At 46.3% G+C, this 13,902-nt stretch overlaps 1 protein-coding gene across 1 annotated transcript in view; it reads right to left on the reverse strand.

Annotated features, from left to right (window-relative positions):
• The window catches only part of lsp1a (lymphocyte specific protein 1 a), a 62,438-nt gene extending 49,341 nt beyond the window's left edge, over positions 1-13,097 (reverse strand). The window contains exon 1 of the mRNA XM_083654937.1: positions 12,685-13,097. Within this exon, the coding sequence (XP_083511063.1) occupies positions 12,685-12,740 (56 nt within the window). The 5' untranslated portion in view covers positions 12,741-13,097. The remainder of the gene's footprint in view (positions 1-12,684) is intronic.
• Positions 13,098-13,902: the final 805 nt, after the last annotated feature.

The raw sequence follows: 13,902 nt of genomic DNA on the forward strand, positions 1-13,902 counted from the left end.
CTTTCTGAAGAAATTAACTGCAGCCTCTGAGATCTGGAAATTGCACATTCGTATTGCAGTTTTTAATTAATTAATTAATGAATTAATTGTTCTAATCTTGTGAGGCAGCTGGATTCGCATGACATCACGAGATCGTGATCACATGACAAATCCATCTTGCCACGCTCCAATCTATTGGTTTGAATCTGAACCACCAGTGGTTCACACCAATCAGTGTCCAGAGGCAGCTACAGTATGGGCAGGTTTTAGGTGTGACGACAACAAGAAGAGAAGCGAGCCTGTGATAGACGTGATGATAGACCCATTGGACCCATTGGTTTATCTATCATCCAATTACCTGCTAGGTATTCTTTAAAAGTGCCCGCCTCTTTTAAACCGCGAGTGACTCATTCCCTGATGGTTATGTGAAAACAAACCATCAGGTTATAATTGTTCAGCTCAATTGCCAAAAACGAAATTTCTCTGTAGTCCGTATGTTTGAGCATGGGTGTCAGGCGGACTGGCAGTGGACAGGCTCCAGGCGGGCGTCGAGGTGTCAAGTTACTACACTCACATTTGGCTTCTAGGCCAATAAAAGCGTCCCGGGTCACTAATAGATCCCTAATGGCTCCCAGACACGTTACCACCCTCGACTCGACCATCTGCTTCACCTCGCTCTCTCTCTCTCTACAGCTGGCTCTTAAATGATCAACATAGGTGGGACGTGCCGCGACCTCTGACCCACAACATCAGCAGCGACAGACCTTCAATCTCATAAGTTACGAGCCAGAACGAAATGGAACAAACTTGAGACTTGGACTTGAGACTCAATCAATCAATCAAACAATCAATCAATCAATTTATTTTGTTTGTAAAGGGACATTAATCAACATTCAAACAAACGTAAATCTACCCGAGTTAGCCAAAAGGCTAATTTTCAAAGACTCGAGATTTGGGACTCACTCACTAGCTATGCAGTGTTCTAAGAAGACTGGATGGCATCCAGCAGATGATAGAATGCTCATCCACAAGAGACTTGAGACATGCAGGCGGCTTTAGCTCAGGAGGTAGAGCGGGTCGGCCAATGACGCAAGGGTTGGCGGTTCGATCCCCGCTCCCTCCCAGCTGCTGTCATTGTGTCCTTGGGCAAGACACTTAACCCTCCTTGCTCCCGATGGTGTGTAGGCACCCTGCGTGGCACCCTGCCGCCATCGGTGTATGAATGGGTGAATGTAGACTATCTACTGATTGTAAAACGCTTTGGATAAAAGCGCTATATAATGCAGGCCATTTACCATTTACATGACTTGGACTTGCAAAGAATGACTCATGAGCATCTCTGCAAACCACCAATCAATCAAACTGTTTGAACTGATCTCCTGATCTCCTCTGATTGATTTACACATTTTAATGATCTCTGCCACAACTTCCTGTCATTCTGTCCATACTTTATACAGTCAGTGCGTTCAGATCAGCAGCATCAGTGTTGTGTGTGTGTGTGTGTGTGTGTGTGTGTGTGTGTCTGTGTGCGTGCGTGCGTGTGTGCATGGGATGTGCATGGGGAGGAGGGAGGAAGTGATGGGGGAGAGAGAGTGATGAGGGCGCCGTGCAGCTGGCTGTGGGTCAGTGCCCTGGGAGAGGCCGGCTGACTCGGGGGCGAGTGCCGAGTGTTCTCAGATGATTGGCAGCGTTTGTTTTGAACCAGCTGCACAGCAGAGAGGCGGAGCTTCCTGCCGCAGGACAGTTCAGGTCAGGCCAGTGGGACGGCCATGACAGGAAAGCTACTCTTACATCGGCAACTATTTCTGGCTTTCATTGTCTTGTCCTACAGTACAAATCTGCTGCAGCCTGCAGGACATAAAACATATCGTCGCCTTCAGGCAGAAACCTTGTGTCTTCAAAACGGCAACTTTTCAGGAACAAAAAATACTGAACACCACGGCATCAAAGCGGGACATGTCTTCATTATGGATGTGACACTGGATGTGTCATTAGATTATTAATATATTACCTGAATAAGCTCAAATGGTGTCACAGGATTATCAGTCCGAGTTTGAGGCACTTTCTCCGGGTAGAGCGCCCGGCCGCAACCCTGCTGGAGCGCACGGGCGTACGTGCGCCGCTGCAGGTCCACTCGCAGGCCAACTTGAGGGCGCCGTCTCGGGGGAGGACACCCTCGCACTAACGCTAACATTACCCCTCGTCAGAAACCACTTCCATCTGCTGTTTAAATGAGTTTGCAGCCGGGCCCGGTGGAGTCAGCACTTAATATCACAACGGACACGCCGCGCCGTGCATAATTGGATATGCAAATTAGCGTGTGACATTATCTAGTGACTTTCTGAGCAGCCAATAGCTGCTTTACTTGGAAAAGAGTTGGCAACACTGATCACTGATTTGTTCTCAGTTTGTTCTCGGGTCCCGTCACGTCCCGTCCAGCTCGTAAAGCGAAAGAAGGACTCACGGCTATTTCAGCTAAATTGATCTCCTCTGCCCTCTCATTAGTTTCTTTCTCCAGGCTTGTTGTGGGATTACATCATCGCTGGCAGCATCAAACCTTTGATTCAGACCCAGCATTTAATCCCATCACAGAGATTTTAAATGACTGGAACGATTACAAACGGCTTTGCTCTGCCTCGTCTGGAGCGTTTTATATGATCTGCATCGAGGATGAAAAAGCATCTAATTTTCTCTCCCTCATGTCATCATCAGGTCCATTTAGTAGAATAATGAAGGAAAATTAAAAGAATGGTTAAATGAAACACAGGTGTGTATAGAACACACAGGGAGGTTGCCAGTATAACTTGGTAGCAGCCTTCTCCAAAACAACTGAAGTCAAAACAAACAGTCAAACAATCACACTGTGAATAGAAATTATTATTTGTTGCAACTCAGTCAGCTGTAGTTCAGATTGTCACTAAATGATGGTGTAATATATCTCTGTTTGGAACTGTGAAGAACTGGTACACTGACTTCAGTTGTTTTGGAGAATGCTGCTAGGAGTTGTGTTGGCAACCTCCCTGTGTGTTATGGTTTAACTTCACCTGTGTTTACCCTGGGATGAGGGGGAGTAGTAACCTGACGCTGCCATATGGTTTGTTTTCACATAACCATTTAAGAACGAGTCACTCGGGAAACGATAGCAGGAAAAGAGCAGGCGCTTTCAAAAAATCCCTGGCAGGTGATTGGATGAACCATCTGTCTATCATGTCTACCACGGGCTCACTTTGTCGTCACACCAAAGCCCGCCCGTAGCTGCCTCTGGACGCTGATTGGTGGAAGGATAGATTTGTCGTGTGGTCGTGATCTCATGATCTCGCACAAATCCAGCTGCCTCGCAAGGTTAGGGGAGTTAGATGATGACACATTCTTTTTTTGGGTGAACTGTTAACTTCACTTGAGAAGTAGTCTCTCTCGCTGGCCAGCCTCCCCTCCCTTCCATGAGGCTACTGGTATAAGCCCTCCCCTGTTCTACAGCTGCTCTCCCATTGGAGCGACTGTTTCAGTCGCTGCCGGATGTCCGCTCCCCGCTTATTACAAGCTCTGTCATTGGCTCCGACCATGTCAATCAGAGCGGCTTCCGCTCCCCCCTCCCTGTGTATCGCTGTAAATAGTGCCCTGACGCCTCAGTGAAAACAACAACGCTAACTAGCTAGCAAGCTAACGACAGAAACCTACACGCTAGCTCGTTACTACACACTGAAAATGGCAAGTTGGATTGTTGGAAAGTATTTTCCAAGGGCACTGCCGCTAAGCGCCGCCCATTGCAATTCCACAATGAAGACCTGCGCCGCCAGACTCCTCTCACGGAAGGGAGGGAAGGCTGGCCAGCAAGACTACCTGAAAAGTGAACTTAGATTATCATGGTTACGGACATTAGGACATTACGACTTACAACGGTGGAAGTGTTGAATGTTTTTCCAGTGAACACAGGAGACTCCCTTCTTAATTTTGACACCTGGATGTTAAACAGCAAAGCACATGACCTCTGCCCCCAACGACCCATCTGAGGCCTCCGGGCCCGACAAGTAGCTGCCACAGAGGAAACAAATGCTGAGTCATTCCTTCTGCCTGGAGGACGTCACTCACTCACTCACTCACTCACTCACTTACTCACTCACTCACTAACACTCACACTCACTCTCTCTCTCTCTCTCTCTCTCTCTCTCTCACAAACTCACTCTCTCTCACTGACTCACTCTCTCCTCCAGTCACTCACTCACACTCACTCTCACTCACTCTCACACACACACACACACACACACACACACACACACACACACACACACACACACACACACACACACACACACACACACACACACACACACACACACACACACACACACATTATTTTAGGCACGGGGTCCTTATCCAGAGTGGTGGTGGCCAGAAAATGGACAGAATTATGAAACTGATAGATTTATGTCTGTTGCGAGATGACCTGGGGATGCGCAGCACTCCAGCGCTGGCACAGCACTAAAACGAAGTGTGGAGATAGGTCTGACTATGTGAGATTATTGCGTTGCCAGTTGTTTTTTGACCTAGTTGGCTCCTGTAAGGGGAATTATTCACTCCCTCGATCCAAGTTTAACAATACATCAATTTGACCCCCCCGGACCGCGTTGTTATGGATCCCACTGGAGTTTTGGGCAGAACACGCCCTGTGCCCGCCTACACAGCAGTCAAGTGCTGGGATTGGCCAGGCGCCCATGCCTTGTCAAGGCCTCAGCCTGGCTGAAAATCTCCGCTGCCAATGAGTTCAACTTGCTTTGTGCTACTGTAGGACTCTTATGAGTCTGAAATCAAGTTTATAGACATGTCTCGCTCTCGCTCTCTCTCTCTCTCTCTCTCTCTCTCTCTCTCTCTATATACAGTATATATATATACAGTATATATATATATATATATATATACATACATACATACATACATTAGTGTTCATATAATACATTAAGGAACATACGTGACCATAATTTATTTCAATGTCAGCTATCAAGAGTAATTCAATCGGTTAATGAAATCGCTATGACACATGGGCGCACAGTGTGTGTGTCAAGTCAAGTTTATTTGTATAGCCCTAATTCACAAGCATGTCTCAGAGGGCTTCACAAAGTGGGAGGGAGCGGAGAGAGAGCAGAACAGACATGGTATACTGGTGCTGGGCAATACAGTCACGAATAGTCACATGGGTCAGTTTCGAAACATAATGTATATCACAATATTGTTTGTATAAGCAAAGGAAAATTTTACAATCAAGTTATGTATTCTAATTACCAGGCGATATGATGCCACTGAATAGACAACAAACAATGGGACATTTATCGCCCAGCCCTATGGCATACAGCAGCTACTCAATCAGCCTGGCCATCTGGCAGCAGCGGCCGAGGCCGAGGTAGTAGCGGCACACTAGAACCGGCAGCAGAGCGGCCAGGCCAAACGAGCAGCAACTCAGACAATCTGACTACTCTAGCCATTAACTGGAACTACTGGAACTAGCACACAAGGAATCTAACTAATCTACAGCCTAGTCTGCCTTGTCTAATCTAAACTAATTTTAGCCTGAACACTATAACGATCAAAAGGTCCAGCTCAGTCAGAGGTTTGCAAAGTGGGAGGTGGGCTCAAAACAGTTTCAGGAGAGGCTCGGTGAGTGACTTATTTTAGTTATTTCAGTTTTAGTTATTTTAGTGAAGGCAGCGTCACTCAGACTTTGGAATCCTCTGGTCTAGCTAATCTACAGTCTACACTTAGGCTGTAGCTAATCTATAGCCTACCCTAAGATATTCTGACCTACCGGCATCCCTCAACCAATGATGGAGAGCACCGATGTCCCCCACCCCGGCCCCAACCCCCACACCGATAAGATGTGAGAGTGAAGACCGGGCCGAGACACACCGGAACCCCCCTCCACCCCCAGTGTGCGCAAGAAAACCTTTCCACCCTCAGATTTATATCCCCAGGATTGCCTCAGTGACTAACTGAGGAGGAACCTTGTGAGGGTCGATGATGCCCAACTATGGACCCCAATTGGGGACCCCCCTCTGGGATAGGCCGAGATGCAATAGATGCTGGGCTAAACATTTTACAGAGGTTCAAATACAGAAATTAAATTTACAAAAATAAAAATAAAGTTGAAAAGGTAGATAAGGAAGAGTCCAAAAAAGAAAATGTAGTCTTTAAATGTTCATGAGTGAAAGTTAGTTAGATCTGTCTGTCACACAACCACTCAGCCTCTATTGTTGCTCCGTCTGTCACACATGTCACTCAGCCTCTGTGTGTGTGTGTGTGTGTGTGTGTGTGTGTGTGTGTGTGTGTGTGTGTGTGTGTGTGTGTGTGTGTGTGTGTGTGTGTGTGTGTGTGTGTGTGTGTGTGCGTGCGTGCGGTTTGTGTGTGAATCACGCCCATTTTTGAGAGCCGGGCCTTCATTTGGATGTCAACACACCTGTAAGGTTTTGTGACTGCATCTTGCACGGTTTTGACGCTATCGCTTTCACAAAATCTGTACTTTGCCGTGTGTTTATGTCTGTCTGTCTGTCTGTCTGTCTGTCTGTCTGTCTGTCTGTCTGTCTGTCTGTCTGTCTGTACACGGCAAAGTACTCAACATGGCTTCTGTGGTAGTTCCTGCTACAATAGATGTCTCCAGCACCACGTTTTGCCATAATCACACACACACACACACACACACACACACACACACACACACACACACACACGTGCGTGCGTGCGTGCGCACACACGGACTCAAAAGGTGAAAATAATACCAGCGTCGCTGTCATGCCTGGTAAAAAGGAGAAGGGTTAACCACATTAAGCCCTGCGAGCGTTGTTCTTTGTGAGAAAACAGTGCGCTGTCATCAGCTGCATGACACAATAATAACATGGTTTCCGTTAGCAACCTGGAAGCCTGCCTGGCTCTGTGTGCCGGGGAGGGGAGGGGGTGCGTGAGGTCATTGTTGTGTTGAGACGTGTCGGAGGGCTTCTGAGTCACACGCCGACTTCCCAGAACAGTCCCAACAGACAGCCACCAAACTGCTCTCATGCCAAAGTGATTTAAAGCTGTACCGCCCACTTTATATAGGTCTCGATCCAGCTGCTTCTTGATAGAACAGGCCTACTGTAACATGCAAATACACATCATGTTATATCCGTGGTAATAGCAAAGGTATGTCTTTGTGAAACTTTCAGAGATGCTCACAAGTCATTTTTTGCAATCTGACTGACGGCAATCACTTTTTGGTGGACAATCACTTCTGATGGGATCAAAACAAATGCCTGTAAATTGGAAGTGCTCCTTGTCTCTGTCTCTTATTTGTCTTGTTTCACTACAGCATGCTTTAGACAAACTGCCTCTGCTTATAAATCTCCACCGTCAGCCTTCAGTGTTTTTCACATTTTCACACAGACCCTCCTCCCTGTGGAGCACAAATGGGCCGCAGCTCATTTCCTAAAGTGCCAAAAGTCTGGCCTTGGGGTGAGCCTCACAGCTTTATTTGCCTGGGGGTTTTCAGACTGAGTTTGGGAGGTGGAATTTTATTTTCCAACAGCTGAACGACCTGATGCACACGTTTCTGTCACTGCCACCTTCACTGAACATTGCTGTTAAATTATCAGCATTATATATTCCCTGCATGCCTAGCAACACCAGGGTCGCAGGTTCGAGGTCCCGTGTTACCTCCTTTGGTCGGGCGTCCATTTAGGCACAATTGGCCGTGTCTGCGGGTGGGAAGCCGGATTAAGGCTACGAGTCCTGCCAGTGAAACTCCTTGCTGTCAGGTGAAAGGAAGTGGCTGGATGAAGCATGCGCTAGTCTACAACTCTCCCCAGATCAGCAGAGGGGGTGGTGCAACAATGACCGGGACAGTAGTAGTAGCCTGGTAAACCAGCCGGTCACGTGAACTCACATTTCATTTCATTCTGTGGGACCGTCTGGCCTCAAGCGGACGAGCCAATCAGTGACCTAGCTGCCTCGTAGTTGACATCGTAACCGGCCGATCAGGAACGCCACTAGCAAAACAATAATGGCCACCTCCTTGCCTGTCCGCCTCGAGGAGTAATGTCAACGTTTGTCAAGTTAAACAGCCATAAACTGCAGTTATTGCAGAAATAGACTCAATAACAACAATTAAACAAGTACAGGAGTATGCAACAGCGGAGTTTCTCAGCGGAAAATGTGTTTTTGCCGTTCTCTCCAGTGGATTTGGGTTTGACTGGATCCAACGCTGATTGGCTGAAGGAGTTGTCTGTCAAAGCAAATACACCCGCCCAACTTCTGGCCACTGCAAACACTGGGCAAAAGCTTCAGGCCAGATGGGAATGAAGAACAAAATGAAATGTGAGTTCACGTGACCGGCTGGTTTACCAGGCTACAGTAGTAGTAGCATACAATTGGGGAGAATATGTGAGGGGGTGGCTCTCTCCTGATGCAGAATAGGAAACTCCACACTGTTTACTTCCTCCTGCTCTCCTGATGCAGAACAGGAAACTCCACACTGTTTACGTCCTGCTCTCCTGATGCAGAACAGGAAATTCCACACTGTTTACTTCCTGCTCTCCTGATGCAGATCAGGAAACTCCACACTGTTTATTTCCCCTGGTCTCCTGATTCAGATCAGGAAACTCCACACTGTTTACTTCCTGGTCTCCTGATGCAGATCAGGAAACTCCACACTATTTACTTCCTGGTCTCCTGATGCAGATCAGGAAACTCCACACTATTTACTTCCTGCTCTCCTGATGCAGATCAGGAAACTCCACACTGTTTACTTCCTGCTCTCCTGATGCAGATCAGGAAACTCCACACTGTTTACTTCCTGCTCTCCTGATGCAGATCAGGAAACTCCACACTGTTTACTTCCTGCTCTCCTCATGCAGATCAGGAAACTCTACAGTTTCTTTTCCCTGCTCTCTTGATGCAGATCAGGAAACTCCACACTATTTACTTCCCCTACTCTCCTGATGCAGAAGACCTTTGGTAGAACCTGGTGGGAGGGAGAGTTCAGTGCCCCCTTCACTCAGCACTACCCGCCCTCTCCTCACCTCACCTCCTCCCAGCATTCCTCACAGCCTTATCTCCTGTATGGTCAACAGAGCAGGGGTCAGTGTGTGTGTGTGTGTGTGTGTGTGTGTGTGTGTGTGTGTGTGTGTGTGTGTGTGCGTGCATGCGGAGGTGGGGGGTTCGCTCCACTCTTCCCACGCCACCACTGCCTACGTACCTGAATGCCTCCCATATGACATCATCAGCACGGGCCGGATGATGTGAGCGAGGAAAATCTCTCTCTTTCTCTTTCCCTCTCCCTCTCTCTCTCTCCCCCTCTCTCTTTCTCTCTCTCCAACTTGTTCTCTCTCTACCTCTGATTGGAAACAGACCTGCCACGCCGCCTGGCAGACGATCTGATAAAAACACACTCTGGGCTAGAAGAGGTTAAAGGAATTATTCTCAAGAATATATGATTGTATTGTTTTCTTCATAGCCTATTTATATGTTGAATAAATTGATGATATGGCGGTGATAATGACCGTGTGCAAACTAAGCGAAGTAGTGCAAAAGCATTTGAACTAAGCATAACACTATTGTGGCACACAGGGTGAGACAGACAGACGTGACAGGATGACATTGTGCCACTCACGCAGCCGTTTCTGGGCCAGCTGGGGGTCATCGCTCGCCACCTGCTGAGAGGAGCAGATTCCGTAACGCCTCTCCAGCTGTTATCTGCTTCCTAAACACACAGCAATTCTCTGACCATGATTCACCACCAAACTCACCCACATCACCCTGAGCTAACACCTCCCCACACCTCAGGGAGAGTCACACAGGAGGGCCAAAACGCCTGGTGTCCTGGATCAGAATCACAATCATGTTGGCCCCCACTTTATTAGGTCCTGTGAGATAATGGATCCCAGGAACTTATAGGATTCCACTGTAGACACGGTGCTGTTGGATATGGTGAAGGGGCAGTGCTGGGGGGCTCTTTCTGAAATCCACTATCATCTCTACACATCAGAGTGCATAGTGCGTTTGACTGTAGTTAGTGTTTACCTGGATACCATGAATCCAATATGAACCCGGTTAAGACAACCGTTTGAATAGAAAACTGCCATGTAAACAGCATTCTCTGATCCCGTGAACCTGAATAAGGTCACAAAGTCCCAAGCCTAAATGCAATATGGTTTTAATAGAATAAAAGCTTGGTAAGAGCATCCTGAGTTTGATTTCTAAAATCAGTTTCAACTTCAATAAATTCAATCTTTCCATACAAATTCAGAAAAAAGAATTTAAATTCAGTTGTCTGCTGGAACAAATCTCACCACTTTCAGTCATTTACACAAACACAAGATCTCAAGTCAAGACTTTAGAAACCATTTCAAGTCATCAAATTACAAGTCAGAGTCAAGTCCAAAGTCACCAGAACCCAAGTCAAGTCTCAAGTCTTCTGTTCATGTATCAAATCAAATCAAGTCTCAAGTCTTCTGTTCTTGTATCAAGTCAAGTCTCAAGTCTTCTGTTCATGTATCAAATCAAGTCTCAAGTCTTCTGTTCATGTATCAAGTCAAGTTTCAAGTATTCTGTTCATGTATCAAATCAAGTCTCAAGTCTTCCGTTCATGTATCAAGTCAAGTTTCAAGTATTATGTTCATGTATCAAATCAAGTCTCAAGTTTTCTGTTCATGTATCAAGTCAAGTTTCAAGTCTTCTGTTCATGTATCAAGTCAAGTCTCACGTCTTATGTTCATGTATCAAGTCAAGTTTCAAGTATTCTGTTCATGTATCAAATCAAGTCTCAAGTCTTCTGTTCATGTATCAAATCAAGTCTCAAGTCTTCTGTTCATGTATCAAGTCATGTTCCAAGTCTTCTGTGTATCAAGTCAAGTCTCAAGTCTTCTGTTCATGTATCAAGTCAAGTGTCAAGTCTTCTGTGTATCAAGTCAAGTGTCAAGTCTTCATGTATCAAATCAAGTCAACCCAAGAAGTGACAACTGTGACTCGTGTCTGACTCGGGTCCCTCTCTGGACGTCCAAGGCGTAGAGAGCTGACAGAACATGTAGAGAATACGAGCGGGCTGAACAGAAGAGGAGCCGCCAGGAAACAACAGAGCAGCTCATGTGACCTTTGACCTCTGACACAGGTCAATGACCCGACTTCCCTCTGGTTCGAACAGAGGAGCCTCGGGCGTCGTCCAGCTCTCTGTCTGTGTCTCTCTCCCGACCTCTCTCCCTCTCAGAGAGCGCTTATCTCAGCCTAAAATTGCTTAGCCAGCAGTCGTAGCTTAGGAGTGATTTAGGAAAGTTCTCTAGAGCGATTCTGAGAAAGGATTTGATTTGATTAAGGATCCCCATTAGCTGGTGCCATAGCATCCATTTAGTCTTCCTGTGGTCCACATACAAAAACATAAGTAAAAAGCATACAACTACAGATTTTTTTTATACAAATAAAACGAAGAACAAAGAAAAAACAGACTCAACAAAGTATATTATAAACCCACCAAAAAAAGAAAGACGCAATACGGAAATATGGAGAAAAAGAAAAAAACACATGAAACAAAACAAAATAAGACAAACCAAAACATACAAACAACACAGCAAATTACAAATTACAGGAAGGAATGAACAACAAGTCTGATCTTAGTGTTTTTTTTGTCATCCAGAATCGGCGTTGCCAGACGTATGATACCATATTCATATTCATATGTACTATGTACCATAATTTAGCCCTATGTACAATCAATAATGCCAATTCCCATAATGTACGATAATCTCAGCATTTTGTGACACTGTATTAGTCGTAATCAGTCTGCTATCGGAGAGTAACATTTCCCAATTCTCAGATAAATCCAGGCAGAGGCTTTGTGGATTTCTCAAGTCAAAAGCATTCACTCCAAACAGTGTGAGAGGAACCACTGCTGCTGGTGTGTGTGTGTGTGTGTGTGTGTGTGTGTGTGTGTGTGTGTGTGTGTGTGTTTGAGGTGTGAGACCATTAAACTGAGCCCCTGCTTTGTGTGAACAAAAGAAAACAGAGAAACCCCGGCTAGCTGTGTGTGCGTGTGTGTGTGTGTGTGTGTGTGTGTGTGTGTGTGTGTGTGTGTGTGTGTGAGTGTGTGTGTGTGTGTGTGTGTGTGTGTGTGTGTGTGTGTGTGTGTGTGTGTGTGTGTGTGTGTGTGTGTGTGCGTGTGCGTGCGTGTCCGTGTGTGTGTGTGTGACACACGTGTGTGTTAGTGTGTATGTGTCAGAGGTGTTCACAAGTAATTTTTTTGGTAAGTCCAAGTCAAGTCTCAAGTCTCTTATGGTTGTAATGAGCGTTCTGTCATCTGTTGCCATCTGGTCTGCTTAGAACACTGCAGCTACAGTATATCTAAGGAATTCAAAGCATGTACTGTATTATCATCACTCCTTTATCTATTCGCATACAGTATCAGCTTCACACAATGAAAGCTTTCCTTTAAAGTTAATAACTGATATATAATAATAATATACGGTAATAAAGAAAAGAAAAGAAAAGAAAATATTGTTCACGAGTCCCAAATCTCGAGTCAGGGTCTTTTGAGGAAAAGTCTCGAGTCAAGCATGAAGTCACTGTGTGGACTTAAGTCAAGTCCCAATTCCCCATCTCTGGTGTGTGTGTGTGTGTGTGTGTGTGTGTGTGTGTGTGTGTGTGTGTGTGTGTGTGTGTGTGTGTGTGTGTGTGTGTGTGTGTGGGGGGGGGGGGTACCTGATGAGGTTCTGTAAGCCCTGCTTGCTGGAGCTCCTCCTCACGATAGCCGACATGCTCCTCTCTCTTCTTCTCTCTCCCTGTGACAGATCACACCGTGCTCGATCCAATCTCTGTCCCACGTGTTCGAGCCCCTCTCTGTGCCGTGTGTTCGATCCCCTCTCTGTCTCGTGTGCTCGATCCCCTCTTTGTCCCGCGTGTTCGATCCCCTCACTGTCCCGTGTCTCTGTCCCGTGTGCTTGATCCCTTCTCTGTCCCGTGTCTCTGTCCCGCGCGGGGCGTCCTGAAGCCCAGAGGTCAGTCACTCTTTCTGGGTCTCTCTGTGTGTTATGCTGTTAACACTCCTCTGGTTTCACACACACACACACACACACACACACACACCCTCAGATCAACCGACACACACACAGGCTTTCCTCTCGACCCAGCAGTTTCCCCCCAGCAACGCCTGTGTTGTGTCAGTGGAGCTCAGAGCCTCTCTTTAACTCATACACTCACTCACATACACTCACTCACTCTCTCTCTCTCTTCTCCCTCTCTCTCTCCTGGAGGCTGGGTTTTAGTCACTACACCCCCCCTCCTCCCTGTCCCCCATCCCACCTCCAGGGTTGCCAGATCAGAGTGACAGTTTCCAGCCCAATCACAAATTAAAACCAGCCCAATTCAATATACTAAACCAAATCATAACCTCACCAGAAACCTGTGTAAACTCGTAAAACCATTACACACGCAGTAGAAAACCCATCAATAAGCATACAAAGCTTCCACCACGTCCTCACACCGAAATGAGAGAATACGTTTTTCCCATTTCCAATGACTCCAAAAATGACATGAGTGAAACGATGTGTGCCACAAAGAGGACGTCACCGGCGGGGGTGTATTGCTGCCGGAATGCACCGAAGCGCGCTCCGCCACTTTTCTCTCCAAGAGAAAAACTCTCAACTTCTTATAATTTCCTTCATTCACTTTCAATTCAAGAGAATATGTCAGTTTGACGGGAATGATTCTCGTACATTCTCTTGAATTGAAAGTGAAAGACCGTGAATCATTCCCATCAAACCTCAAACTTGCATGATTCACGTACATTCTCTTGATTTCCTTCATTCATTTTCAATTCAAGAGATATGTGAATCGTGTAAGTTTGTTGGGAATAACACAGGGCCTCTTTAGGGAGGTTTCAGTGTCATTGCAAATTGTCCATTGGTTGTTTAATGGAGA

The sequence above is a fragment of the Poromitra crassiceps genome (assembly GCF_964638095.1).
Source record: "Poromitra crassiceps genome assembly, chromosome: 18".
NCBI lineage: Eukaryota > Metazoa > Chordata > Actinopteri > Beryciformes > Melamphaidae > Poromitra > Poromitra crassiceps.